The sequence below is a fragment of the Lissotriton vulgaris genome, chromosome 2_1, assembly GCF_964263255.1.
Source record: "Lissotriton vulgaris chromosome 2_1, aLisVul1.2, whole genome shotgun sequence".
Taxonomy (NCBI): domain Eukaryota; kingdom Metazoa; phylum Chordata; class Amphibia; order Caudata; family Salamandridae; genus Lissotriton; species Lissotriton vulgaris.
The window spans coordinates 525,445,544-525,472,131 of record NC_141687.1 but is presented as its reverse complement, the minus strand read 5'-3'; the positions used below and the strand labels follow the sequence as shown (position 1 = coordinate 525,472,131).

The 26,588-nt window shown below is 47.7% G+C and overlaps 1 protein-coding gene across 1 annotated transcript in view; it reads right to left on the bottom strand.

Annotated features, from left to right (window-relative positions):
- NCKAP1 (NCK associated protein 1) overlaps positions 1-26,588 on the bottom strand; it is a 649,223-nt gene that overhangs the window by 269,186 nt on the left and 353,449 nt on the right. Inside the window, exon 18 of the mRNA XM_086955458.1 lies at positions 632-751. Coding sequence (XP_086811584.1) covers positions 632-751 — 120 coding nt within the window. The remainder of the gene's footprint in view (positions 1-631; positions 752-26,588) is intronic.

Below are 26,588 nucleotides of genomic sequence, written 5' to 3'. Positions count from 1 at the left end.
GGAGCTGCCCCAGTTATAGGGCTGGTGCCCTTTGATGTCCGGACCCTCGCACTTGGAGGTCGGGGGGTCCGGGATGAAGGAGTCCAGACACCCAGCAGGGGGGTGGAGCCAGCGCCCGGGGAGGTTGTGGGCGAGCGGTACCTGGCGGGGGAGAGCCATCGACACCTCTTTCTCCCATTGACCTGCCAAGTAGTCCGCTCACCTCCTGGGTGGATGGTGGTGCCGGGATGTCTGAGGCCTGGCCAGGCCCAGGGTTGGGGTCGATCGGGGGCCACGCGGCCTCGTGGTGGAGGGTCCAAGATGGCGCCCAGGCTGGGTGCGCGTGTATTGGATTTAGTCTGGTTTAGACGTAGACACGATGCGTTCTCAAAGGATTGGAGGATCTGGAGGCATCTCGGTCATAGGCAATACATTTAAGGCAGGATTTTAGGCACATGAGGATAGCAAAAATCTACATAAATTGAATTATTTGCAAAACATGCTTTGTGATTTGAACAAGGTGACATTTTGGAAAACGATTGAGAGGTTTAATGCATTCAATACAGAGCGATATCAAAGTTCACAAACAAACTTAAAAATATCAAACCACCTATAGCAATAGTCTAGGTGGGGAATCTCTTAAAAAGCTTACCTGGTCACTCAGTGTGCACTGCTCTGTGCAAATATCGGTGATTAGATTTCTGGCTTGCTTTGCCATCTCATCTAGAAACATGTTGCATAGGGAAAGACTTCGATCACCAATGTGATGCCTCTGAAAGAGGGGAAAAAAGTCAGTGTAAAAGTGAAATGTTCTGGATCATATCTGATATCATGGCATCGACTTGAAAGACAGGACATGAATAGTGTATGAATGAGCAAATAAAGGCACATTATTATTGTGAGTTTTATATAGCGCCTGGTTACCAGCAGGCATCCCAGCGCTCACCAGAGAAAAAACGCTACCACACTGAAACAGGAGTTAAGCAGAGAACAAAAAAGTTTTTAAAAGTTTGCGGAACCGAAAAAGGCTGGCTTCCGAGCGTAAATGCAGAGGAAGAGAATTCCACAAGGTGGCCACATTTATAGAAAACCTTCTGCCACCAGTTCTTGCCTTCCTCACCCTCCCGACCTGCAACAGATGTTGATGATCGGAACGGAGAGAACGGGGGGCCTTATAGGGCTGAACCATATCCCCCAGAATGGGTGGACCTACCCCCTGCAGGACTTTATGGGCGATACAGAGTGACTTGAATTTCACCCTGTCCCTGACAGGGAGCCAATGCAGCGCCTTCAACGCAGGGCGAGCCGACTGACGCCTGGAAAGACCCGTCAGGAGCCTGGCGGCCGCGTTCTGCACTTTCTGCAGTTTATTCAGGGTAGATTCTGGTGCACCAAGGAACAACGCGTTGCTGAAGTCCAGCCGAGAGATGATAAGCCCCTGGACGAGAAGCCTCCTAGTAGCCGCTGGGAGCAGAGGTAGAATCTTCCGAGCTGATCGGAGCAGGCCAAAACACACGCCGGCTGTCTTTTTTGCATGAGTTTTAAACGAAAGGTCCTGCTCGAGCCACACCCCCAGGCTCTTGATCTCCTGCTTGGGGGTGGGTACTGGACCCAGGCAGTCGGGCCAGCTGCTGGGGGATAAAGATGGAGAAGAGTTCCCCAGCAGCATCAGTTCCGTCTTGGAGCCGTTGAGCTTTAGTGCTGAGCTGCACATCCACGTGTAGATCTTATCCAGACACGAGTGCAGCCGGTCGGGTTGGTGAGCCGACTGGGAAAGGCCTACCACCAGCTGAGTATCATCAGCATAGCTGATGATATTAATACCCAGCGGCAGTACCACACTCTCCAGGGGGGCCATATAAACGTTGAATAAAGTAGGGCTCAACGAAGAGCCCTGTGGCACACCACACTGGAGAGGGACTGAAGATGATTTTTCATGGCCTTCCCACACCTCAAATGTGCGGCCTTCCAAGAAGGAAGCGAACCACTTGAGGGCCAAACCGGTGACCCCCACCCCCGACAGCCGTTGGAGAAGCACCTGATGGTCCACGGTGTCAAAAGCAGCACTAAGGTCCAGGAGGATCACTGCCACTGATCCACCCGAATCCAGAATGCTCCTGGCATTCTCCACGACCGCCAGCAGGGCGGTGTCAGTCCCCTGACCAGGACGAAAACCCGTTTGGGAATCGCCCAGGAGGGAGTTAGCCTCCAAGAAGTCCGACAGGCGGCTGTTCACCAGCTTCTCAGCCACCTTACTGAGACCCGGCAGCAGGGAGATAGGCCTGAAGTTGGCAAGGTCGGCAGGGTCCAGGTTAGGCTTCTTCAAAAGAGCCTTAACGACCGCACCTTTCCAACTCGGGGGTACTACACCTTGAGTGAGGGATAGATTAATTAGGTCCGTCACTGGGCCACCAATGGTGGATGCCACCTGCTTTAGATATTTGATGGGTGCTGGGTCTTTCGGGGAGCCACTCTTCATGGTCCTCAAAACCGAAAGAACTTCCTCTACAGTAACAGGACCAAGAGAGACCAGCTCCGCTGATCGCATACTCAGCTGAGAGCTGGAATTGCTACCAGAGGAGGCTTCCTCACTTAGCCGGGGAAGGGATGCCAGAATTTTATCGATTTTCGTTTTAAAAAAGGAAGCCAAATCTGTGCATTTTTTGCGTGGGTCCTCGTGAATAACCTGAGGTTCGGGGGTTTTCAGTAGTTCCTTAATGACCCTGAATGACTCTTTCGAAGAATTGGCCGCAGAGCCTATTCTCTCTTCGAAGAATCCGGATTTTGCCACCCGAATAGCAAATTTGTAGCTACTCAGAGCCGCCCGATATTCTTTCCGGCTCGTTTCGCTCTAATCTTTCCTCCAGGACCGTTCTAGCCTCTTGCATCCCTTCCTCAAGGTTCTTAGCTCAGATGTATACCAGGGCGCCGAGCCCACTCTCTTTCCCCTCGAAAGTTGTTTCTTTTTGGGTAGGAGGGTATCCAACGAGTCCGTGAGCCAGGTGTGTAGATTCGCATCGGCGACTAACGGGTTAGATCCAGGGGGAGGCTGCGTTGTCTCCAGATGTACCGCCCAGGTGTCAACTGGGAGCCTCGACCAAGCTCTTTCCATGGTGTGAACCCTTGGGACCAACGCAGCTGGGCTGTCGAACTGCCACAATACGGACACCAAAAAGTGGTCTGTCCAGGGCAGGGCCAGCGCAGGAGATGAGTTAAAGTGGTCCAGATTTGAAAATATGGGGTCAAGCAGGTGGCCCTTCTCGTGAGTCCCACCCGAGTTAGCCAGATAGATCCCAAAAGCTTTGAGATCATCTAGCAGATCTACTCCCGGGGAATTAGAGGGGTCATCAAGATGAATGTTGAAGTCCCCAAGGGCAACAAAGTTGGCAGTTGAGGAGGCCAGAAGTGCGGTAGTTTCTAAGAAAGAGTTGGGGAAATTTCCCAGAGATCCGGGAGGACGATAAATCAGCAGGCCTGCCAGAGACACAGTAGATGTCAAACGAAGGGAGAACTGACAGCTCTCACAATCACTCACCCCTCCGTTCTGAACCTTGCAAGCAAGCGTATCTCTATAAAGGATGGCAATTCCTCCTCCCCTCCCCACAGGTCTGTCAAGATGGGATATGAGAAATCCTGGAGGGAGTGCTCTGACCATATCAGGGCCCGAGCTGGGGGAGAGCCAGGTCTCAGTGAGAAATAAGATATGACACATAAGAATGAGAAAAGGTCTAACTAATGAAAAACGCTTTAGGAACACAAAGGATACATCCTGAAGAAAGGTAGGGTCAACAGGGGGCAATGTGGATCTAAAATGAGTAGCTTCTTATAACCAAACAATAACAAATAGACTGCCTAGAGTTGATTTTACACTATTATGAAGACAGCTAGGAGACTAAACATTGGATACAGGTTTCTGAACATTTACGGTATTTATCTAAACAAACCTGCTAACTTTAGTCATGCTTAGTCCAAGAAAATAATTTAAGTACAAGCACTGACTGTAGGAAAGTGGCTATATATATACTGGACCAAAGTAAGGTACAGTGTGTATATAGAGTCCCCAGAGGTTCGGCAGAGGCTAAAGTTAGATATAACCTTACTCTCTAAAGTGGTAGCTTGGTCAAGCAGTAAGGCAGTATCAGAGAACAGTGTAAAGGATTTGTTGTACAGACTCAGTCAGCAAATGGTCTCACACACTTAGGAACTGAACCCTAGGCCAATTGTTTTGTATCAAAAGATATAGTTATTTTAGAACCAACAAGGTATCAAAATATATTTTCTCAGGATGAGTTACTTTGGTTAAATACTTTTCAAATAGGTAATAGACTTTTTGAATGCAATAGTTACAGTTTGTTGCAGTAGGCAACACAATTTCAAACAATGCAACATTGAGCTCAATGGGAATTTCTAGTTATATACAATTAGTTACTTTGTAGATTACTTTTCTAACCTCAAGACTGGGTCCTAGATTCGGTCTTGGGACATGTCCTGTAACCAGTTAAGTAAAAGTGCTTTGGTTACAGTAGTGATTTTTAAGGAATGTTATTGTACTTTAAAAGTGGACACTTAGAAACTTTTTCAGTTGAAATTACCAATGTTATCATATGGAAGGAAATTCAATGTGCAGGTAAAGTAGGTTCACGTTACTTTTGTAATCCAGCACTGGACTCCTAGGTTCAGCACTGGGATCTCTATCTAAAACAGGTGAGTAATTACGTTCTGGTAGTTGGTACGATTTTTAAAGAATATTTGTAGTTTGCAAAAATCGACACTTAGAAGAAATTTCACAGAAAAACAGCCAATGGTTTTCTATGGTAGAAATTTCAGGTTACTGGTAAATATGGTTAAAATTACTTTTCAGGGTTGGTGCTGGGCTAAAAGGTGCAGCACGGAGGTCTCTCCTGGTAACAGTTTGGCTGATTTTAGGTGAATATTTTAAAGTTTCAAAACTCCACACTTAAAAGAATTTCCAAGTGAAACCAGTCAATGTGGATTTCAATTTCCTCATCAAAAATTCTGTCCAGCTATGGGGCAACAATGTAAAGAATGTGGAAGATATAACATTTTTGCAAGTGTGTGTAAATTTAAGAAAGAAAAAATGGAAAACTGGACAGAAAAAGAAAGTAGAAATAAACAATTTAATTCAAATGAAAAAAAAGGAAATGAAAACGTGAAACATATAAGAGAAATGGAAGCAACTGAAAGAAGAAGAATCTGAAAAAGATTTTGAACATAGCGAAAGGTTATACATGATGCAAGAAAAAGATGAAGTTCAACAACTTAACATGATAAGAAAAGAAGACATTAAAAACACAACCTCAGTTGATTTATTGGAAGGTTCTTAAAAAGTACCTTTTATCCTGGATAGCGGAACAACTTGCAATATAATATGTGTGACTGAATATGTGAAAATGTTTGAACAACCTCCCCTCAAACCATGAAATGTAAGTGTTTTTCAATGGGGCGCAAAACATCCTGTTTCTTGTCTAAGAAAATTTGAGGAAATTCCAAAACATCAATAAATAAGCAGCAAAGAAAAAATAAATGTTTTAGAAAGAGTAGTTCCAGGACCATGTCTACTGAGTAATGTAACTGCTCAATTTATGGGACTACTAGCAGTCACCTGCACTTTAAAAACCAATCATCCTGTTCTTTGAAAATATCCCAAATTATTTGATGGTCTAGGAAAATTGAAAGACAAAACAATAACTACATATAAATGAAACAAAGCCTGTAGCTCAGTCCCACAGAAGAGTTCCTGTTCACACGTAAGCGAAAGTTGAAAAAGAAATCAAGGCATTATTAGAAGACATAATTGAAGAAGCAACCAACTAGCACAACGCTGTGGGTATTTCCCATTGTGATTGTTCTCAAGAAAGACACTGACGATATCAGCATTTGTGTGGGCATGAGGGTCCCAAACACTGCAATTGAACGAAAGAGATACCCATGTCCTCATTTAAACGATGTGATTAGTAGTATTAATGGTGCACTTGTTTTTTCGAAACTTGATTTATGTAAGGGATATCACCAGCTAGAAAATGATACTCAATCGAGATATATTACAACATTCCCAACACACCTGGGTCTTTTCAGATATATACGCTTGAATTTTGGTATATGCTCTGCTGCTGAAATTTTTCAAAAATTATAAAAAAAGATGCATAAGGCCTGTACAAAACAGCATGAACTATAGTGATGACATCGTGGTCTTTGGCAAAAGTCAAGAAGAACATGATCAAGTCTTAGATGGTGTATGTCAACAACTCCCCAAAGCTGGATTGACTCTAAATCTCAAAAAATGTGAATTGAATAAAACCGAACTAACGTTCTATGGCATATATTTTCACGTGATGGAATGAAGACCGATCCCAAGAAAATTACTGCGCTAAATGCAATACAAAGACCCCATGACAAACTTGAGATCATTTCTGGGAATGGCCAGTTATTGTGCGAGGTATGTTAATAATTTCGCAACTTAAGATCACCTCTTAGAGAATTAACAAAAAAGGGTCAAAGATTTGAATAGAATGAAAGTTGTGAGCAAGCATACAAAGAAATAAAATCACAAATAACTATGGCAGCAAACTTAAAATACTTTGATCCAAATTAATGTACGGACTTAGTAGTGGATGCCAGTCCTGTAGGGCTAGGTGCTATGCTCGTACAAGATAAGCCTGGAAGGAAAACTCCAAGATATGTAATATCTCATGCCAGCAAAAGTCTTTCAGAGATTGAACAAAAATACTCTCAGCCTGAAAAACAAAGTTTGGCGGTTGTATGGGCCTGCAAACATTTCCATGACTTTGTCTATGCAAAGCCTTTTGTAATAATAACAGATCAACAAGCTCTTATTTCCATTACAGTGAACCAGAAACCAAAGATGCCTCCAAGGACAGAAAGATGGAGGACGAGGTTAATGGACTATGATTATAGAATGATTCATAAGCCAAGAAAAGAATACAATCCAGCGGATTATTTATCTAGACATCCTTCTGATTCAAAGGCAAGACAACAATTGGAGGCAGAAGAGTACATCTGTTTTCTAATAAAGTCAGCAATACCTGAAATTACAAAAAGAAAGAATTGAAGAATTGAAGCCACATTTTTGGATGATACCATTCAAGAAGTAGTCAAAATCATAAATCATACATGAAAATAACTGGAAACTGTTAAATGCTGTAAGTCGTAAGTCAAATGTAAAAAAAAAAAATACATTTTGGCTTTTAAGAATATACAATCTGAATTATCTTTAGCCTCTTAAGGCACATAACTTAGAGGAAACAAAATAGTTGTCCCAGTTTGTTTACAAAGAAAAGTTATTGATCTGGCTCACGAAAGTCATAGAGGTATATCCGCCACTAAAAGTTTCTTGAGAGAAACTATGGTTTCCAAGATTGGATCAACAAGTGGAAGAAGTGGTTCAGTTACGTCAAACATCCCTGTCCACTTCATCCATAGGACATTGCCTTTGGAGAGCGAATGTGGGAATTGGCATTCTTGTCACTAAGGAACTTAAATTAAATGTTCACAGAGTTTGAGGGAGTTTCACTGTTTCCCCTTTTTCAGTATAATATTGTTCCCTTTGATCATATAAAAGATGATTATGAAAATGTAATGAATTACACATTATGGTCAGTGAAAGTGAAATGGTGTATTTTAATTAATAGTGGTTTATTGTGTTTTTGTTATCACTAGTCACTGTATGGTCCCATTCTGTGTAATGTCTAATGAGTATTTCTTACCATGTGAAGTCAGTTATTGATTGTTTGTTATGAATAATGTATGTAATTCTTTATTGATAAGATTACATGTCTTTCTCTTCATAAATTTCCAGTGAACAAATGAATATTTGAGAAAATAATATGGGTTAATAAATACCTAATTGAACAGAAGTTATGTTTGTTTTTCACTTCAGCGTTAAAAAATATGCTGGAAGTAATTTGTAGGTTCGGATACTTACCTATTTCTTGTTGAATTTACGGCTCTACCTGATCCTTGTCCCATTGGGCCTAACTCCTTCGTTGTTAGTCACTTCATCCATAGGGCATTGCCTTTGGAGAGGGGATGTGGGAATCTGGAGGCGAAGCATGGGCATTTTGCATTTTGAGCTGTGGCAAATAGGTCTATGTGAGAAACTCCCTATTCCTGAAAACAGGGGAGGTGAATTTGGGGATGAAGTTCACACTGGTGGATTTGCTGTGTCTGTCTGCCAAGAAGGTCTGCAATCTGACTGTTTACCCCTGGAAGATGTTCTGCCAGGAGATAAATCTTGGGGTGTATAGCTCATTTCCAAATGGCTTGTGCTAGGTGTGAGAGTTGTCGAGTGTCTCCCCCCCCACCCCCGTTTCTATATATAACATATAGCTTTCATGTTGTCTGTGTGGACTAGGATATCTTTGCTTTCAGAATGGTCATACAGTCTGGAAGCAAATTTAAATATCCAAACTCTATGCCTTCAGGAGCCAAATTACTACGTTGAGCTCCTTCTGATTTAGATGCTCCATTTCTCCATGCCTCTGAATGAGGAGACTGGAGGTGAGATGTAGCTTTTGATGTGGAACTACTGAGAGCTCTAACAGGGTGGTGTACCATGGTTGACGGGCCCATGTGGGAGTTATAAACAACAGAGAACTCACCCCAAATAAACTGAATCCTCACAGGAAAGACAATCAAAGGGTTTTCAATACTTCTCAATTCCCTTGAGTGTAATTCTTTATACTACTCTGATTTGTCACAGTGTATCACTAAATTATTTTCCATTAAAACAGCAACCACTACTATCCAGGCTAAATCCCACTTTCCATACATGAAAAAAATGTGAGAAAAGAGAGAGAGTACCTCACAGTAGAACCACAAAGGGGTTGCTGACTGATACTCACCAGTTTACCCACTTCTCATCATCGACTACTCTCTCTCTATGTTTGAAAGAAAGAGAAAACAGTGCTTGTTCTCCCTATAGAGAACCACAACTTAAATGTGGTGAAAAGAGTGCTAGTAAGACAGAATAACCGTGCTTACTATAAAGTGTAAGTGCCCTTTGAACCCCTGTGAGAATTAATGAACATCATTCTCACCGTTAAAAAACGGTAAGGCTTGCTAGCAAACCAAATTTTATACCAAGCTGCAAGCCTTCCCAATTAAAAATGGTTCCCATCAAACCATATTCAATTCAATATTCGCCAATATATTTTGTTGCTACACCATCTGGCAACTGTGAGGGATGTTTGCCTAAGTTTTCCGAACCACATACAGAATGAGTGGGAGAGGTGGAAAAGCATAGGCAAATATCCCTGACCAGTTCATCCAGGAGGCATTGGCCTTTGAGAGCAGGTGTGGGAACCTGGAGTCGAAGTTTGGGCATTTTGCGTTTGACTGTGGCGATCAGGTCTATTTGTAGAAAACACCATTGTTGAAAATAGGGAAGGAGAAATTGGATATGAAGTTCCCACTCGTGAATTTGCTGTCTCCTTCTGCTGAGGTGGTCGGCAATTTGATGGTTTACTCCTGGGAGATGTTCTGCCAGAAGTTAAATCTTGTGATGGGTTGCCCACTTCCAAATGAGTTGAGAAAGTGTTGACAGTTGCAGAATGTGTGTCCCCCTCCTGCTGTTTTACATAATACATTGCTGTACTGTTGTCTGTTTGGACTAGGAGGGTGTTTGTGATGAGGTAAGTTTGAAAAGCTTTGAGTGCCAGAAAAACTTCTAAAAGCTCTAGGTAATTGATGTGGAGATGTGAGAAAGTGGCTCTATATATACTGCACCAAAGTAAGGTACAGTGTGTATACAGACCACAAATCCCAGAGGTATAACAGAGGTTAAAGTTAGGGCTGACCTTACTCTCAAAAGTGGTAGCTTGGTCGAGCAGTAAGGCAGTACCAGAGGACAGTGTAAAGCATTTGTTGTACCCACTCAGTCAGCAAAAGGTTACACACACTGAAGGACTGAACTCCAGGCCAATCGTTTTTATATCCAAATATATATTTGTTTTATTTTAAGAACCAACAGGTATCAAAATATACTTTTCTCAATATGAACGATCTCAGGTAATTACTTTGCAGAAAGGTAAAAACTTTGTAAACACAATAGATACAGTGGTTGCAGTAGGCAACACAATTCTAAACACAATTTACCAGTGAGCTCAATGGGTTTATCTACATAAATGCAGTTGATTACTTTATAGATTACTTTTGTAATTCCAGGACTGGATCCTAGATTCAGTCCTGGGGTCTAAGCTGGAAACAGTTTAGTAAAATCGTTTTGGTTATTGTAATGATTTTTATAGAATATAAAGGTATTTTAAAAATTGACACTTGAAAACTTTTCAGTGAAAAACTAGCAATGTTATCCTATGGAAGGAAGTCAGGTCACAGGTAAAGTAGGTTCTCGTTACTTTTGTAATCCAGGACTGGACTCCTAGGTTCAGTACTGGGGTCTCTACCTAAGGCAAGTAAGTATTTACATTTCAGTAGTTGGTACGATTTTTAAGGAATATTTGTAATTTTCAAAAGTAGACCGAAGAAATTTCAGAGAAAAGAGTCAATGGTTTCCTATGGAAGAAAATTCAGGTTATGGGTAAGTATAGTTATAATCACTTTGGTGGATCAGTACTGGGCTGAAAGGTACAGTACTGGCTCCTCTCCTGATTCCAGGTGAGTAATATTTTAGGGTTTCAAAACTTCACACTTAGAAGATTTTTTGAGTCAAACCAGTCAATGTTATCCTATGGCAGGAAAGTGAGTTATCGGTTTCCAGGTGAGTACTCGACTGGTGGAGTTAAGGTTCTGGGCATAGACTAGGGAGTGTCCCAGGGTCAGGAAGGTACAGTAGTTACACCCTTAGCGGCACTGGGGCAGCCGGGTGCAGAGAGAGTAGGCCCAATACAATCCAATGGAGGGTAGGGTGCCTTCAGTTGGTGGCTTCAAGCAAGCAGGCCACGCGGCTCTGGGAGCGGAGCCCCTGTTCACTTACTCAGGGCAAGTGGGGAAGTAGAGTAGGGTAGTAGTTGCACTTCCAGCGGCACTCGGGCGGCTGGGTGCAGGGTGCTTTTGAGCCGTCGGACACTCAATGTTAGCCAATGGGAAAGTTACAAAATAAACAAAGGCTGCAGGCTCGGGGACGGAGATTCTTCAAGTGCGACCACCACTTCGAGAGGTATGTTGGGATCTTGGAGAAGAGGTAGGTAACCCACAGGAAGGCACAGGGGACCGTGGGGTGCCAGGGTGTCTTTTGGCTTCGGGAAAGCTTACCCTTAGCTTGTCGCGGTTGGAGGGGTCCCTGGTTCTGAGGCTGCAGGCGTCGTCTGGGTCGTCTAGGAGGGTCTTTGGGTCCCAGTCGCCGGGGGTCCGGCTTGGTGGATGCAGAGTGTGCTGGATTCGTGGTTCCTGGCTGTCACCAGGGGTATTGCTGTTGGAGCAGAGCCTCTGCTCAGGGGAGTCCCAGTCTTTTAGAGGGTCAAGGCAGGCAGGTCCTCCGGGTTGTCCAATGTTGCTGTCTGCAGGAGTCGCCGGGATTAAGCAGGAGCAGGTTCCAGGATCAACAGGCTGGTAGGGCTGGTGCAAAGTCAGTTGGTGTCTTCCTGTTGTAAGCAGCTGCACGGCGGGTCTTCTTCTTGATCTAATTTTCTTTTTTTTTTATTTCACAAAATTTTTATTGAGAGAGTTTGGTATTGATATGAACAGAACAAATAATAGTAGATAAAGTCCATGGTACAAGTACATAATAAATCGAGAAGCGGTGAAGTAACATAATATGGAGTAAACATAACATGCGGGGGGGGGGGGGGGAAAGTAAACAGGTAAATAAAGAAAATGACAATCAAGCATCAAGTCCGTACAACACGAAGGCATATGTCAGCAGGCAGATCGGTCATATAGCACAGCAGGGTGAATCACAACCATCAAATGACATATTGAGAAATTGCTTGCCACAACAGTGTTTTAGGTGTCTCACGGAGGTTTGAAGAGATCAAAGTGAGCGTCAAGTGAGACCCATATTTTCCTGTGTTGTGGGCGCCAGGAGTGAGAGGCAAGTGCAATGGTATCGGCACCCCTGAGGTTAGAAACCCAGTTGAGCCAATGGGGGAAGGAGGCTTTGGCTGTATTTTTCCAGTTGGACGTTATGACTTTAACCGCCGCCGTCAGTAAAAGATCAAGTAGGGCTTTGTCATTTTCATTTAAAGTGACAGCTTTGGAAGAACCCATAACTAGAGTAGCAAATTCTCTCGGGAGAGAAACGTGCAGGGCTTTGTTAACAAAGTCAAATATCCTGTCCCAGTATGTGGCAACCCGGGGGCATTTAAATATTAGATGTTCAAGGTCTCCTCCCGCTTCCAAACAGTTCCAGCAGGAGTCATTGTCTTTGATGTTGTGCAGAAAAAGTCTCCTGGGGGTCCAAAAGGCTTTGTGTAGGAGCCAGAATTTAGTTTGGGATAGAGTTGGGCTAATTTTGTGTCTTGTGGTCGATTCCCAAATTCTGGCCCACTCGTTATCAGATGTGGGAGTGGAGGAATATGATTCCCAATAGGATTGTAATGCAGAGACCAGGTTAGATGTCTGTGGTTTGATCATTTTGTACATTCTGGATACCTGGTGGCCAAGTCTATTAAGGGTGGATAAAAGGCCAGGGAGTGAGGGGGATGTGTTGCCCAAGTTTGCTTTGGTTAGGGCCACCTTAACTTGTAGAAAATAGTAGAAGTCAATGTTCTCGAGTTGAAATCTATCCTGTAATTCCTTGAATGTGAGTGGTGTTTGGCCCTCGTAGAGGTGGTGAGGGAAGTGTATTCCCTTCCTGATCCAAGAAGGATTATACAGCGGTTTACCTTTGTATGTTATAGTGTTATTCCGCCATAGAGATTCCCACTTTGAATTGCGAAATTGATGGGGTAGAGATTTACTTATATGGAGGAGGGAGTTCTTAGTGTTTTTAAATATGATATTAGAGTCGATATCGGGACGCACTTTGATGGTAAGGAGGGAGGAGGGGTCAAGGCCTTCCACTAGGGATTTTTCGATGTGTAACCACACAGGTGTGTAATCAGGCTGTGGTGTGAGCCAGATCGCACCTTGCCTGGCCAGGAAGGCGGTCTGGTAGAGTCTAAAGTCGGCCAGATTGACGCCACCCAAGGATTTATCTAGTCGTAGCTTTTTCATGCTGATCCTGGCTTTTTTCCCCTGCCAGAGGAAGGAGGTAATTACCTTATCCAGTTTTGAGTGGAAATCGTTAGAGAGCGTTAGGGGAAGCATCGAGCTCAGGTAATTGACCAATGGGGAGATCATCATTTTTATCGTCTCTATCCGACCCCACCATGTAATGAATCGCGGCGACCAACCATCCAAGATTCTTTTAATTTTCGCTAGTGTGGTCGATTCATTGTGCTTGAGTGTACTTAGTATGTTGTCGGTGAATTCTATTCCTAGGTACTTAATGACATCCGGTTGCCAGGCTAGACCTGAATTTCCAAGGACCTCTTTGGTAGTATGTACATTAAGGGGTTTAACTTCGGATTTGTCCTTGTTTAACTTATAGCCGGACAATGCCGAGTACTTACTGATGGAGGACATAAGCCCCTTAATTGATAGGGTTGGGTGTTCTGTGGCTATTAAGATGTCGTCGGCATATGCCGCTAGTTTTATCTGAGTGTTTCCGAATGTGACACCTGCGATGTCCTCATTTTTCTTGATGTCGGTGAGTAGTGGCTCAAGAGCCAGCAGAAATAGAGCCGGTGAAAGTGGGCAACCCTGTCTAGTTCCTTGGAATAGGCGGAACGGGTCAGAGAGTGTTCCATTAATAGATATACGGCCAGAGGGGGCGGAGTATAAGGCCATCACCATTTTAATGAAAGAGTTACCCAGATTGAATGCGCCCATACAATGCTGAAGAAATGGCCATGAGACTTTGTCGAATGCTTTCTCAGCATCTAGGGTTATTGCAACCATCGGCATTTTGCAGTTTTTCGCTTTTTCAAGTATGTGGCATAGGAGTCTGGTGTTGTCATTCGACATCCTGTGTTTCAAAAATCCTACTTGTGACGGACTTATCAATTTGGGCAGCACGGCGTTTAGTCTAGTTGCTAAGATCTTGGCATAGATCTTGCAGTCAATATTTATGAGTGAAATGGGGCGGTAGTTTTTTGTCTGGAGGGGATCTTTCCCTTCCTTGGGTATAACAATTATTGTGGCTTCACTCATCGAGGGAGAGATACTCCCACTGGTGGCGGTGGAGTTGAACACGGTTTGGAGTGTCGGGGAGAGTTGGCTGTCAAAGGCTTTGTAGAAAGAGGCAGAGAAGCCATCAGGGCCCGGGGCTTTGTTGCTTTTGAGTGTTTTTATGGCCGTCGAGATTTCTGTGATGCTGATGGGGGACCCTAGATTTAATTCGTCTATCTCTGAGAGTCTGGGGAGGTCTAGGGCCTTTAGGTAATCTATACATGACTGTGGGTCCAGGGGCTTATCATTCCTGTATAATTCTTCGTAAAATTGCTTAAAGGTATCAAGAATCTTGGACTGGTTGGTGTGCGTATTATTAGCGGGATCTTTTATAGAGGATATGGTTGTTAGTTTCTGCTTGTGTTTAAGGTAGGAGGCCAACAGCTTCCCGGCTCTGTTTCCCTCACACAGCTTCAAGGCTTTGAAGCGGTTGATCCACACGCCTGCTCTCTTGCTCACAATGGAATTATACTCGTATTTCTTTTTTATGAGTTGGTCAAGGGGTTTGGAGTCTTGAGGATTGGTTTTGTGTAAGGATTCTAGTGATCTGATCTCCTGCTCCAATTGCTCCAGTTCTTTGTTTATCGTTTTGTTGGCTCTTGCTCTTATATTAATAATAACTCCACGGATCGTGGCTTTGAGCGCGTCCCAGAGGATGTTTGGATCTGTGTCAGGGACATTATTTAAGAGTAAGTACTCTTCAATGGCTTTAGTAATCTGTAGTTTGTCGTCAGGGTTGGTTAACGTTTCATCGTTGAAACGCCATCTTCTGGGCGGTCTGATTGAGCGGGAGCCTGCAAGTTTGGTGTGGATACATGCATGATCGGAGATCAGTTTAGGGGCGATGTCGGTTTCCTCGATTAGGTGTGCAAATGTAGAAGATATTAGGATAAAGTCAATACGCGAGTAGGAGTTGTGGGGAGTGGAGTAAAAGGTGAAGTCTCTCCCATCAGGGTTTTGGAGACGCCATGAGTCTTTAAGGCAGTACCTTTCGCATAGCCGCAGGAGTGCCTCATGTGAGCGTGATGGGTGAAAAGATCTAATTTTCTTATCAGGATCTAAGGAAGGAAGGTTCAGGGTGCCCCTAAATACTAACTTTATGGTTTAAATCTTTTATTGAATTTTCCAAAGAAACAAAACAAGAAGGCATTGCGATGTCAGACATACGTGGCTTGCTTAGTGTCCATGCGTTATCAAAAAGCAAACCTAGTGCCAACAGGGCCGGTGTAATGACAAAGCTGTAGAAGTGCCTTGGAACTTAACACCCACTCCCCCCTCCCACCCCCCTCTGTCCACCAAAGAAAAAGTCAGCGTCATAACAATCTGTTTGAGGAGGCAAAAGAGCGTTTATTTGGGCCTGCGTGTACGTGTTTTCTTCGAGGGCTGTGGGTCCGGTATTGGTGTGTCTGCCAGTCGTAGGAGACGTGGTATCTGGGACAGCTCAACTCACGAAATTCACTTGTGAGCAATGTCAGGAAGGGGCGCCACAGCTCTGGAAATTCCTCCCCCCCTCCCGGCCAGTACCAGCGACAACTTTTCCATTCCAAGCACCATCCATAACCTGTGTAACCAACCTGTGTGCGGGGACTGTGTGGTGTTCTCCAGTGTGCCACAATGTTTTGGGTAGCTGCCCCTAGGGCAATGGCGATAAGACGGCCCCTGTGGGATCTCAGTGGATACATCAGGGCATTGGGCAGTCCCAGCAGGATGTAGGCGGGGAATCGGGGCAACTGAGTGTCTAGGTGGGAGTCCACTTCGTCTATGATTGTGTCCCAGTATTCCCGTATATGTTGACAGCTCCAGAGTAGGTGTTCCAATGTGCCTAATTCCCCACATCCCCTCCAACAGCGGTCGCTGATCTGGGGGTTCGCCTGGTGTAAGCGCACCGGAGTGTGGTACCAGTACGTTGCTATCTTGGTGTGGGTTTCGGTGAGACCAGAGTGGCATGCGGAGTGTCGTGCCCTGTGATAGATCCCGCTCCACTCGTTGTGTGTGAGGGCCCTACCTAGTTCCCGCTCCCACCGACATCTTCCTGCGTTGTATGTATGGGTTTTCGTAAGAAGGAGATGTGGATATAGATCAGAGATTAATTTCTTCTCAGAGGTTCAGGTAACTAGCCACTTCTCATATGGTGTGAGGTATCGGTGGGCTCCTGGTTTAATATCGGGTTGGAGGGCCCAATGTCTCAACTGCAGGTAGGCCAACCTATCTCCCTCTGTGATAGCGTAGGCTTCCTTCAGTTGTTGGAAAGAAAGGATGCCTTCCAGGTCGAAGAGATGCCCAGGTTCTTTGCAGGGGGTGCGTCGCCAGCTCACAAATTCTTTCGGGTCAAGACCGGGGGTGAAGTCGGGATTAGCGAATAGAGGTGTCAATGGGGAGTAAAAAGGTCGTCAGTTCATGTTTGGTAGCTACTCGGTACCACACCTCCATGACCGTGCTGGGGATCTGGGATGCGTAAAGGTTAGGCGGCCTGTGTCGCCGCGGAAGAAAGGGGATTCCTTGTAGTGGCATACCGGCCATCGCCTGGTCTTGAAACAGCCAGGGCTTGCTCGATTCTAGCTGGTACCATTCCACAAGACTCCGCAGTTGTGCTGCGTAGAAGTAGAGTTGGAGGTCTGGGATTCCTACCCCGCCATGTGCAGGCGGTAGGACCGCGATGTCATGTTTGAATCGCGGACGGCAGCCTTGCCAGATGTAGCGTGCCAGTTCGAATTGCATCTGCTAGATCCAACCTTGAGGTGGACGCAGGGGAAGGGTCTGGAATAGGTAGAAGATTTGCGGTAGTAGCGTCATTTTGGTGGCCGCTATCCTCCCAAGCCAAGAGAGCGGAAGGCGTTTCCACCTCCGCAGCTCCTCTCGCAGCTGTGTGCGGAGTTTAGTATAGTTTGCGTCTACTGTGGCAGGGATGGTGGGACCTAATAATAATCCTAGGTAGGGGACCGTGGTGTCTGACCACTGTACGTCATGTTCTTCCCGTACCGCAGCCACGGTTTCAGAGATGTTGAGGGTGATCGATTTCTCCTCATTTACTTTGAACCCCGAGGCGAGCGCAAAACTATGGAGTTCCACGAAGAGCGCACAAAGTGAGGGGACTGGATCGGTAATGGATAGCAAGATGTCATCGGCGTAGAGGCTGATCTTATGAGTGTCACCTCCGAATTTAATACCTTTAATGAGAGCATGCTGTCTAATTCTCTGTGTTAGTGGTTTCATATATAGGCCAAACCGGATTGGGGAAAGGGGACATCCTTGTCTAGTCCCTCTGCCAATCGGGAATCTGGGGGAGGTGTGACCATTAACGCGCACCGTGGCATTGGGTAGCCTATAGCAGTTAAGGATGCGGGCGCAGAGCGTGTCCCCGAGACCAAAAAGACTCAGAACTTGCTCTAGATAGGGCCAGTGCACCCTATTGAATGCTTTCTCCGTGTCGATGGTAGAAAGCATGCAGTCCGGCCTTGTTCGTGACCCGGCCTTAATGAGATGTAATACTCTCCTGGTGTTGTCGCTAGTTTGTCGCTGGGGTATGAACCCGGCCTGGTCGGATTCAACAAGCTGTAGCATGTACGGCACGAGCAGAGTTGCCAGGATGCCTGTATAGAGTTTAAAGTCAATATTCAAAAATGAGATCGGCCGATAGGAGCCGCATCTGGATTTGTATCCCTACCGGGTTTCGGTATGACCGAGATAGATGCCTCTAGGAGGTCTGCGGGGATTGCGCCTTGTTGGTCAAATGAATTAAAAAGATCCCGGAGGAGGGGGGCCACCTGATGGCAGAAGGTCCTGTAGAAGATCGCTGGGTACCCATCAGGTCCAGGTGATTTCCCGTGTTTTAGGCGGGAGATTGCGGACACTACCTCCTCCAGGGCTATTGGCCTATCCAGGTGGTCAGCTTGGGCTGTATTTAAGGACGGGAGCTGCGCTTCCTGCAAGTATGTCCGACCTGCTTGGATGTCGAGTTCATCACTCGCATAGAGGGACAGGTAAATTGCTCTAAAGGTCTCTGCTATGTCAGCGTCTTCCGTGACTAGTTCACCCCCTTCCGGTCGTAGGGCCTGCACTCCCTGTCTTATGCATTGTTCCCTCAGTTTGGTCGCCAACAACCGTCCACAACGGTCCCCTCCGGTGTAATATGCTTGCCGAAGACGAAGGGCAGCATATTCTGCCGCATCCTGGTCAAGGGCGGCCAGCATCTTCCTCTCGCTGCAGAGTTGGCGCCAGACCCTCATGGCTCCGGTGCGCTGGTGCATTTGCTCCAGTTCCGCCACTCGTTGCGTAAGCTCTGTATGCATCTTTTCCCTGTCTTTATTATTGGCTGTGGAAACGGAGATGAATTCACAGACCGCTTTAAGGGCTGACCATTGCGTCGCCCGTGTGGTGTCTGCGTTGTTGTGGCTCAGGAGTTGCGTGATGGTGCTTTTAATCCGCTCCACCGTCGCGGGGGTACGAAGAAGGGATTCCCGGAGGAGCCAGTGTCGCTGTGGGGCCGGTGTTGCCGGTAGGAAGAAGGTGGCTACCATTGGTGAGTGGTCCGATAGCGAGGCCGGTAGGATCTCTATGTCCTGGGTTCGCGCAACTAGGTGAGCCGCGCAAAGAAAGTAGTCTAGCCTCGCATAGGATCTATGAGCCCCTGAGTGATATGTATAGGCTGTGCTGCGTGGATGGAAATGCCACCAGAGGTCGGTGAGCCCGAGCTCCCGGAGGTGTGCGTGGCCCGATTCAGAGAGAGCTCCCACTTGCCCGGTTTGCTGGCATGAGCGGCCTGCTGTGTTGTGGAAGACTAGGTTGAGGTCCCCTCCTATCAGTTTGGTGTTGTTCTGTGTTAGCTGTAGCTGCGGCTAGCGCTGTTCGGAAGAATGTTTCCTGTTTCTCATTGGGCGAGTAGATGGAGCCTATCCAGAGTGTCATGCCGGCAATTAGGAAGCGGTACACCAATAATCGCCCCTTCAGTTCCGCTTCCCTCTGCAGTACCTTACCCTTAAATGCTTTGGATATCAAAATCGCCACCCCGGCTACCTTTTTAGAGGCAGATGAAAAGAGTTGTATAGGAAAGGCCCGGGATTTTAATCTATGGTGGTCTTTGGGCAGGAGGTGTGTCTCTTGGAGAAGGCAGATGTCAGCTGTGGAACGTTCCAGCTGTAACAGGACAGCTCGGCGCTTGATTCAATTATTAAGGCCCCGTACGTTAAGAGAGAGGATCTTGAGTCTAGTGTGTGTCAGCATTAATCAGGGCAGGGTCTAAAGCTCCAAGCAGTGCGCATAGTGACAAAAATGCAGGAAACAAGAGAGAAAAAAACCCTGGGTGGACAGAGGGATCCCTCCCAAAGAAAAGCTCCCCTCCCTGCCCCCAACTCCCACCCAGAACCCTCCCTAACCCCAACTGGAAACTCCCCAATGGTCATAAATGTCCTGGACCAGTCACGACCTTGTTCAGGCCCAAGGAAGAAGTCGGTAAAGGGAAATGTGGCACTGGCAACCCCAGTGGCCCCCTTCCCGGCCCCAGGCAGACCCGCTAGGAAGTAAGCTGTTATCAGAAACCCCCCCACCCTTTTTTTTTGTCACTCGGGGAAGAGTCTCATTCTGAAGTTGCAGTATCCTTGGAAACCTCTTGGATGGCTGCCGCCTGTTCTTGCGCTATCGTGGATGGGTCCGGCTTGTGGGCCGCCTTCGGCGATCGTCCGCGCCGTATGCGTTGCCAGCCCTCCCCTGTGGAGCGGGGGGGGGCCTCCTTTGTGAGGGCCCACTCATTTCAGTATCACTTACCGACTCATCGCCAAATCGATCCCCAACAGGGCACAAGTGTCCTTCAGTGAACGGAGCTGCTGCAGGACGCCGTTCCACTTGAAAACAAGGCAAAATGGATGACCCCCACGAGTACGGGATCCCTTTGTCCTGCAGGAAGGCAGTGGCAATTTTAAAATCCCTCCTTTTCTGTAAGGTGACCATGGAAAGATCCTGATACAACGCCACTGGATGTCCTTGATAGCGGAGCGGCTGTTTTTGACGTGCCTCCTTCATTATGCGCTCTTTTAGAGGGAAGTCGGGCAGGAATGCTAGGATGTCTGGTGGAGGGGCGGGGGCCTCGCGCGTGAGGCCCACCCTATGCACCCTATCGATTCGGATGATGAAGTTCTCGCTTTCCTCCAGTATTTCTCTGAAAAGGCCCTGTAGGTAGAGGGTAATATCGCCCCCTTCCGCTTTGGATGGCACTCCCAGGACCCTTATGTTGTTTCTTCGGGAGCGGTTCTCAAGGTCCTCTGCATGTGCCTGCAAGTCCAGCTACTGTTCCTGCAGGCGCAAGACTACCTGCTGTAGGTGTACCACCTCCTCACATCGTGACTGTTCCGCATCCTTGACAGCAGCCACTCGTTCCCCCAGACCTTCCACATCTCGCTGGAGCTCCCAAGGTTCGCCTGCCATGTCCTGCTTGAGGGTCTGGAAGTCCTCTCGCGGGGAGTTGAAGAGGGACTCCAGGAAGACTTTAGTGATCGGGGCTCCCTCATCTTCGCGGTCTGCCAGGTCCTTGGCCGCCCCTGACCCAGACGGGCTCTTCTCTCCCTTGACAGCCCCTTTCGACAGCAGTTACGGTATTGTGCGACCACCTCTACGTTGGTTTCCCGACATGGTTATGCACACAGCGGTGTCCCGGTGCCTCTAGCTGTGTACCAACGCCCCAGGAGGCCAATTAATCCGCGTCGACCGCCTCCGGCACTGGATTTGCTTACCCCGCTCCGCGCCACTCCGCGCCAGGGATCACCCCCTCTTGGTAGGCTGTGCCTCAGTTGGTCTAGGTCCCCTGGATGTCTGCAGTGCACAGGTCCCTTTACTTCTTGCTCCTCTACCCCCAAGGGGGCCGGCGTCCGCATCCTCCAGTACGTCGCTTCCGAACAGGGCGCCCCAGTCCGGTGCAGATACCCCCAGAAGTCAGCCGCAACCGATGTTGCCTCTGGCCCCTGCTGCCTGCTGAATCTCCGAGTAGAGGCCTCCTTGGGCGGATCCAGGGCCCCACCTGCGCAGCTGCACGATCCCTGAGTTGTGGCGGGTCTCCCAACCCCTTAACAGTGTAGGCCCCTAGGAATTGCCGCATTGTGGAGCTGACCCGGGGAGTCTCTCTAGATGGCTCTGGTGATCTCTAGGCAAGCGGGGCGACAACAGAGGAATAGGGCTGCATGTATTGGCCTCTGACTCCGGGCCTCGCATGGCGCCAAGCCTCCGTACGCTGGGACCGCCTCCTGCCTGCCGAGTGAGGGCTGCAGACCCGGGGCCTCGATTTTCGCGCCCTCTGTCAACCAACAGCGGGACTCTGTTTCCCAGCTCCGCAACTGCCGCCGTCCCCTACGACGTCCGCTAGTTTCCAGCCTGCGCTGCCCCTCGGCTCACCCCTCAGCCGGACTCAGCAGCTGTGTCCGTGCCGCTCCGCAGCACCCCGTCGGGGATAGGCCCCGAAGCCTGGGCCTCGATTTTCGCGCTCCCGGTATCCGCCGCAACTCTGATCGGGAGCGCACCCCGTTCATCTCATCTCCGCCAGCCGCGCTGTCAGTGCAGCCTCACCGCCTCCTCAGGTGCTCCGACTTCCATCTGACTGCACCTCTCGTACGGGAGGGCCACGAGTCCCGTGAGCCCGGGAGATCTCCTATAGGCGGCGCGGCGTGCAGCCGATGTCAGCGCCGCCGGGGGGAAGGTGCCGTTTTTGGGTAGCCCCCACTGTCTTTTCCGCACCGTCCGGCCAGCCGCTGCAGCCCCCGTGCCCAGGGCAGTGAAATCGATATCTGAGGGGGGAAATGTAGGCTATTAAGGGGTCGAAACTGGGGCCGGGACCCTCACTGACTTGCGTCCGCTGGGGTCGCCATCTTGGCCACGCCCCCATAAATACTAACTTTAGGGGCGTTACAGGTAGGGCAAGGGCAGGGACCAAAGTCCCTGTCCTGGGGTGGGTACACCCCCTAGCCTGCTCCTCTCCTGTGGGAGGGGGGCAGGAGCCTAGCTGTGATTTGGCAGGGCGCCCCATCTTCAAGATGGCCGGAGCCCGGGGCCTTGATTCACCTCGCCTCCTCCACCTCCTCCACCTGAGGGGTGGGTTTGGCCCAGGCTGGCACACCCCCCCCTTCCTGACGTAGAGTTTCCTGCCAGTCTTCCCGCCAGAGTGGGGGTCAGAACTGGTGGGGGCCAGTTGCTGAGTACAGCAAGTGGGCTGGGGAAGCTCACAAGGGAGGCAGGCCTTTGAAGCTTCCCCCTGCCCATCCTGGGGGAGGAGACCTAGCACCTCGCCCAGGATGTGCATTGTTGCAGGCCCAGGAAAGCGGGGGGCTTTCCACCCAGGGGTACAGCAACATGTCTGCTGTGTGGCACCCCAGGCAGCCACTCAGACCAGATGTAGATTGAAGGTTTGGATTCAAGGGGCATCTCTGAGATGCTCTCTGTGGTGCATTTTACATTAAAGCGAACTCTGCCATCAAAGTGGGTTTAATGTGGTGAGAAGTTTGATATCAAACTTGTCAGTCTTCAGTGGAGCCATTATGGTGCTTTGGAGTTCGTAATGACAACCTCCCAGCACCATATACTCTTAATGGCAACAGTGCCCGGGAATGGCCCTGGGTACTGTAGGGGCAAAGAGCTCATGCACCTGTGCCCACACCACCGGCATAGGGCACCTAGCTAGAAGGGTGACTGAGGTATGCCAGAGCAGTGGGTCTTGTGGGCATGGCACACAGACGTCTACCATGTCGACTCTTTGTTTAGTTCTGTACCTAGACACTCAGCCTTCAAAGGCAGTGTGTGGGTGTCAGGGTACAGGGCCCCTAAGGGTGGCACAATAAGTGATGGATTAACGGTGATGGATTAAACCCAGATCTTTTGACTGGGTGTGAGTGTTTGATTGATTCAGATGCTCCGTCCATCACCACCCCCTTTTGTACCGCTTTTGGCAGCCATAAGTGTGGCAGGGTATGCTCAGACGTGAGTCCCTTGCTCACTTTGCCACTGGATTCAAGCAAGCCGGGCTGAAGACGGCTGGAATGCCAGAAACCGGTCCTCGGAAGCTTGTGTCTGGTCCAGGGAAGACATGGCTTGGCAGTTCGGGCTGGACTGTTCCCATGAGGCACAGGGTCAGACTGATTTGCATATAGCCATGTCTGAACTGGGGTGGCAGAATGGGCTAAAGAACGGTGATGGATTAAACCCAGATCTTTTGACTGGGTGTGAGTGTTTAATGGATTCAGATGCTCCGTCCATCACCACCCCCTTTTGTACCGCTTTTGGCCGCCATAAGTGTGGCAGGGTATGCTCAGACGTGAGTCCCTTGATCACTTAGCCACTGGATTCAAGCAAGCCGGGCTGAAGACGGCTGGAATGCCAGAAACTGGTCCTCAGAAGCTTGTTTCCAGTCCTGGGAAGACATGGCTTGGCAGTTCGGGCTGGACTGGTCCCATGAGGCACAGGGTCAGACTGATTTGCATATAGCCATGTCTGAACTGGGGTGGTAGAGTGGGCTAAAGAACGGTGATGGATTAAACCCAGATCTTTTGACTGGGTGTGAGTGTTTGATTGATTCAGATGCTCCGTCCATCACCACCCCCTTTTGCACCACCCCCTTTTGTACCAAAATAAGTGCTGCAGCTTTTAGGGGCCTTCTCTGGTCACCATGCCCGGAGTACCTAGGGTACCATTTGCTAGAGGCTGATAGGTGGCCAGAGATGCCAATTGGGTTTTAGTTTCAACACAGTTTTAGGGAAGGAACACAGGCCATGGGCACCTGGTTGGCAGGAGCCCAGGGCACACTCAGTCAAAGAACATCAGCAATTTAGCAAAAAGTGGGGGCATATCAATGCAAGAAAGATGTCACTTTTTCACAGGATGGATTTAGGCACAGATCTCTGTACTGGGGAGAATGTATGACATTGTTTTGCATTCTGTCCACCAACTGTTGTTTTTTCATTTGTCGCCCCGAGTGGAACGGGTATGCTCAGACGTGAGTCCCGTGCTCTACACGCCACTGGAGTCAAGCTATCCTGGCTGAAGACGGCGAATAGCCAGAAACCGGTCCTATGATGCTTGATTCCGGTCCAGGGAAGACATGGCTCGGCAGTTCGTGCTGGACTGTTCCCATGAGGCACAGGATCAAGGCTGATTTGCATATGGCCATGTCTGAACTGGGGTGGTGTGGTGAGCAAAAAAACGATGGATTTAGGCCCAGATCTCTGTACTGGGGTGAATGTATGACATTGTTCTGCATTCTGTCCATCAACTGTTGTTTTTGTATTGCTCCACAGGCCTTGTATTGTGTAACCCTTGAGATGAGCGCCTCAACCAGTTAGAGGTGCGTCTGCCGTGAGCACGATTCGTGAAATAGGGTCGATGAAAGGCCGGCCTGCTGATAAGTTTTGTGGATTCCACCACTGCAGAGAGAGATGGGTACAGTCGTCTGCCAACACTAGATCAGTTAATTGACCATGTGACTGATTCCACTGACGTGCTAAGCACTCTCGTAGGGGGCGAATGTGAAGCCTTGCATGAGGTGCAATTGTGATGCAAGACGCTATCATTACCAGCAGTTACCTGAACACTCTGGCTGGTAAAGCTTGGTTGCGTTGAAACTGCAGAATCATAGCCTGAATATTGCGAATCCTGGCTACATTGGGAGAAGCTAGAGTTTTGACTGTCTAAAACAGGCTCCTAGGTAAGACTGCATCTGTTATGGATGCAGGTGACATTTTTGAGCATTGATTGTGAACCCCAGTTGAAGAAAGTAGATCTATTGTGATCCGTGTGTGTGATAGATAGTTCTGGTGAGAGCTGGCTTTGATAAGCCAGTCGTCTAGATAGGGGAAGACATGAATTTGTTGTCTTCTGAGGTGGGCAGCAACTACCACCAGACATTTGGTAAAAACTGTGAGAGCTGTAGTCACTCCGAAGGAAAGCACCTTGAATTGGTAATGCTTGCCCGCTGTTACAAATCTGAGGTATTTGCGATTAGCTGGATGAATTGGAATGTGAAAATACGCGTCCTTTAAATCCAGGTTAGACAAAGTCTGCTCTTTGTAAAAGTGGGAGTACCTGTTGAAGTGTCACCATGATGAAGTGCTCTGACAGTATATAACGGTTTAGCTCTTTAAGATCCAGAATAGGTCTCAGGGAACCGTCCTTTTTGTGGATGAGAAAGTACAGAGAGTAAACCCCTGAGCTCTGGTACTGTATTGGAACCGGTTCTATTGCCCCTTTCAGTAAGAGGGACTGGACCTCTTGTTTTAGCAAGTGTATGTGTTCTGAAGACAACTTGTGAGACCAAGGTGGAATGTTTGGGGGAGTGCTGGTAAGCTCCAGCCAATAACATTGTTGGATAATTCCAAGCACCCATTTTTCTAATGTTATAGACTGCCAAACGGGGAGAAATTGTTGAAGTCTTCTCCCGACATGTGTGGTGTAATCAGGGGGAATCGTGAGCAAGTCACTGTTTGTTGAGGGAAGGATGTGTTGCCCTTACGCCTACCTTTGAAGTTGTTGCCTCTATAACCGCCTCGAAAAAACCCTCTGGAGGGAGAGGACTGGTTGTTACCCTTTTAAGTGGAGGTATTTTGATATGGGGATGGTGTTTTTTACCCTCTTCTGTAAAAGGAGCGACGAAAGGAGCTTCTGCTGGAAGTAGTCTGGAGTGCTCCCATAGTTTTAACAACCTCGGTGTCCTTTATTTTCTCGAACGCCTGGTCGACGTTAGGGCCAAATAGGTGTTGCTTATCAAAGGGTGTGTTAAGGATTGATTGTTGGACTTCAGGTTTAAACCCTGAAATCCTTAACCAAGTGTGTCTCCTGATCAGAATGTTGGTGTTAACTTCTCTAGCTGCGTTGTCTGCAACATCTAGAGCGCAGCACAGAGGAATTAGAAATTAGCTTAACCTAATTTACTAAGTCATGTGCCTTAGCCTTATGCTCATCTAGGAGATATTGAAGTAGCTGCAACATTTTGTTCCAGTGTGTTCTGTCATACCTGGCTAAGAGGCACTGCATGTTTGCAATGAGCCATTGATTTGCAGCTTGAGCATATATATGCGCTTGCCAGAAGCATCAATTAATATGGACTGTACCTGGCGGAGGAGCATCTTCTGATGTTTGAGAATTTGCCCACTTACAAACATTAGATACTATTAGAGAATCTAACGGTAATTGTCCCTTTTTAAATATACGATCTGTAGGAGAGGCCTTATATTTTTTGTCGACCCTAGGAGACTAGATGCATGCTCTGACTGGGTCTTTAAAACTCTCATCAGCATGTCGCATCTTGCATTTGGGCATTGTAAGTGCCCGAGATGACCTGTGCGTAGAAGCTACAGTCTCAAACAAAAAATCTTCCTCTAGTTATTCTTTGTGCAGCTCAACCCCATGGTAATGTGCTGCCCTGACAATGAGTTCTT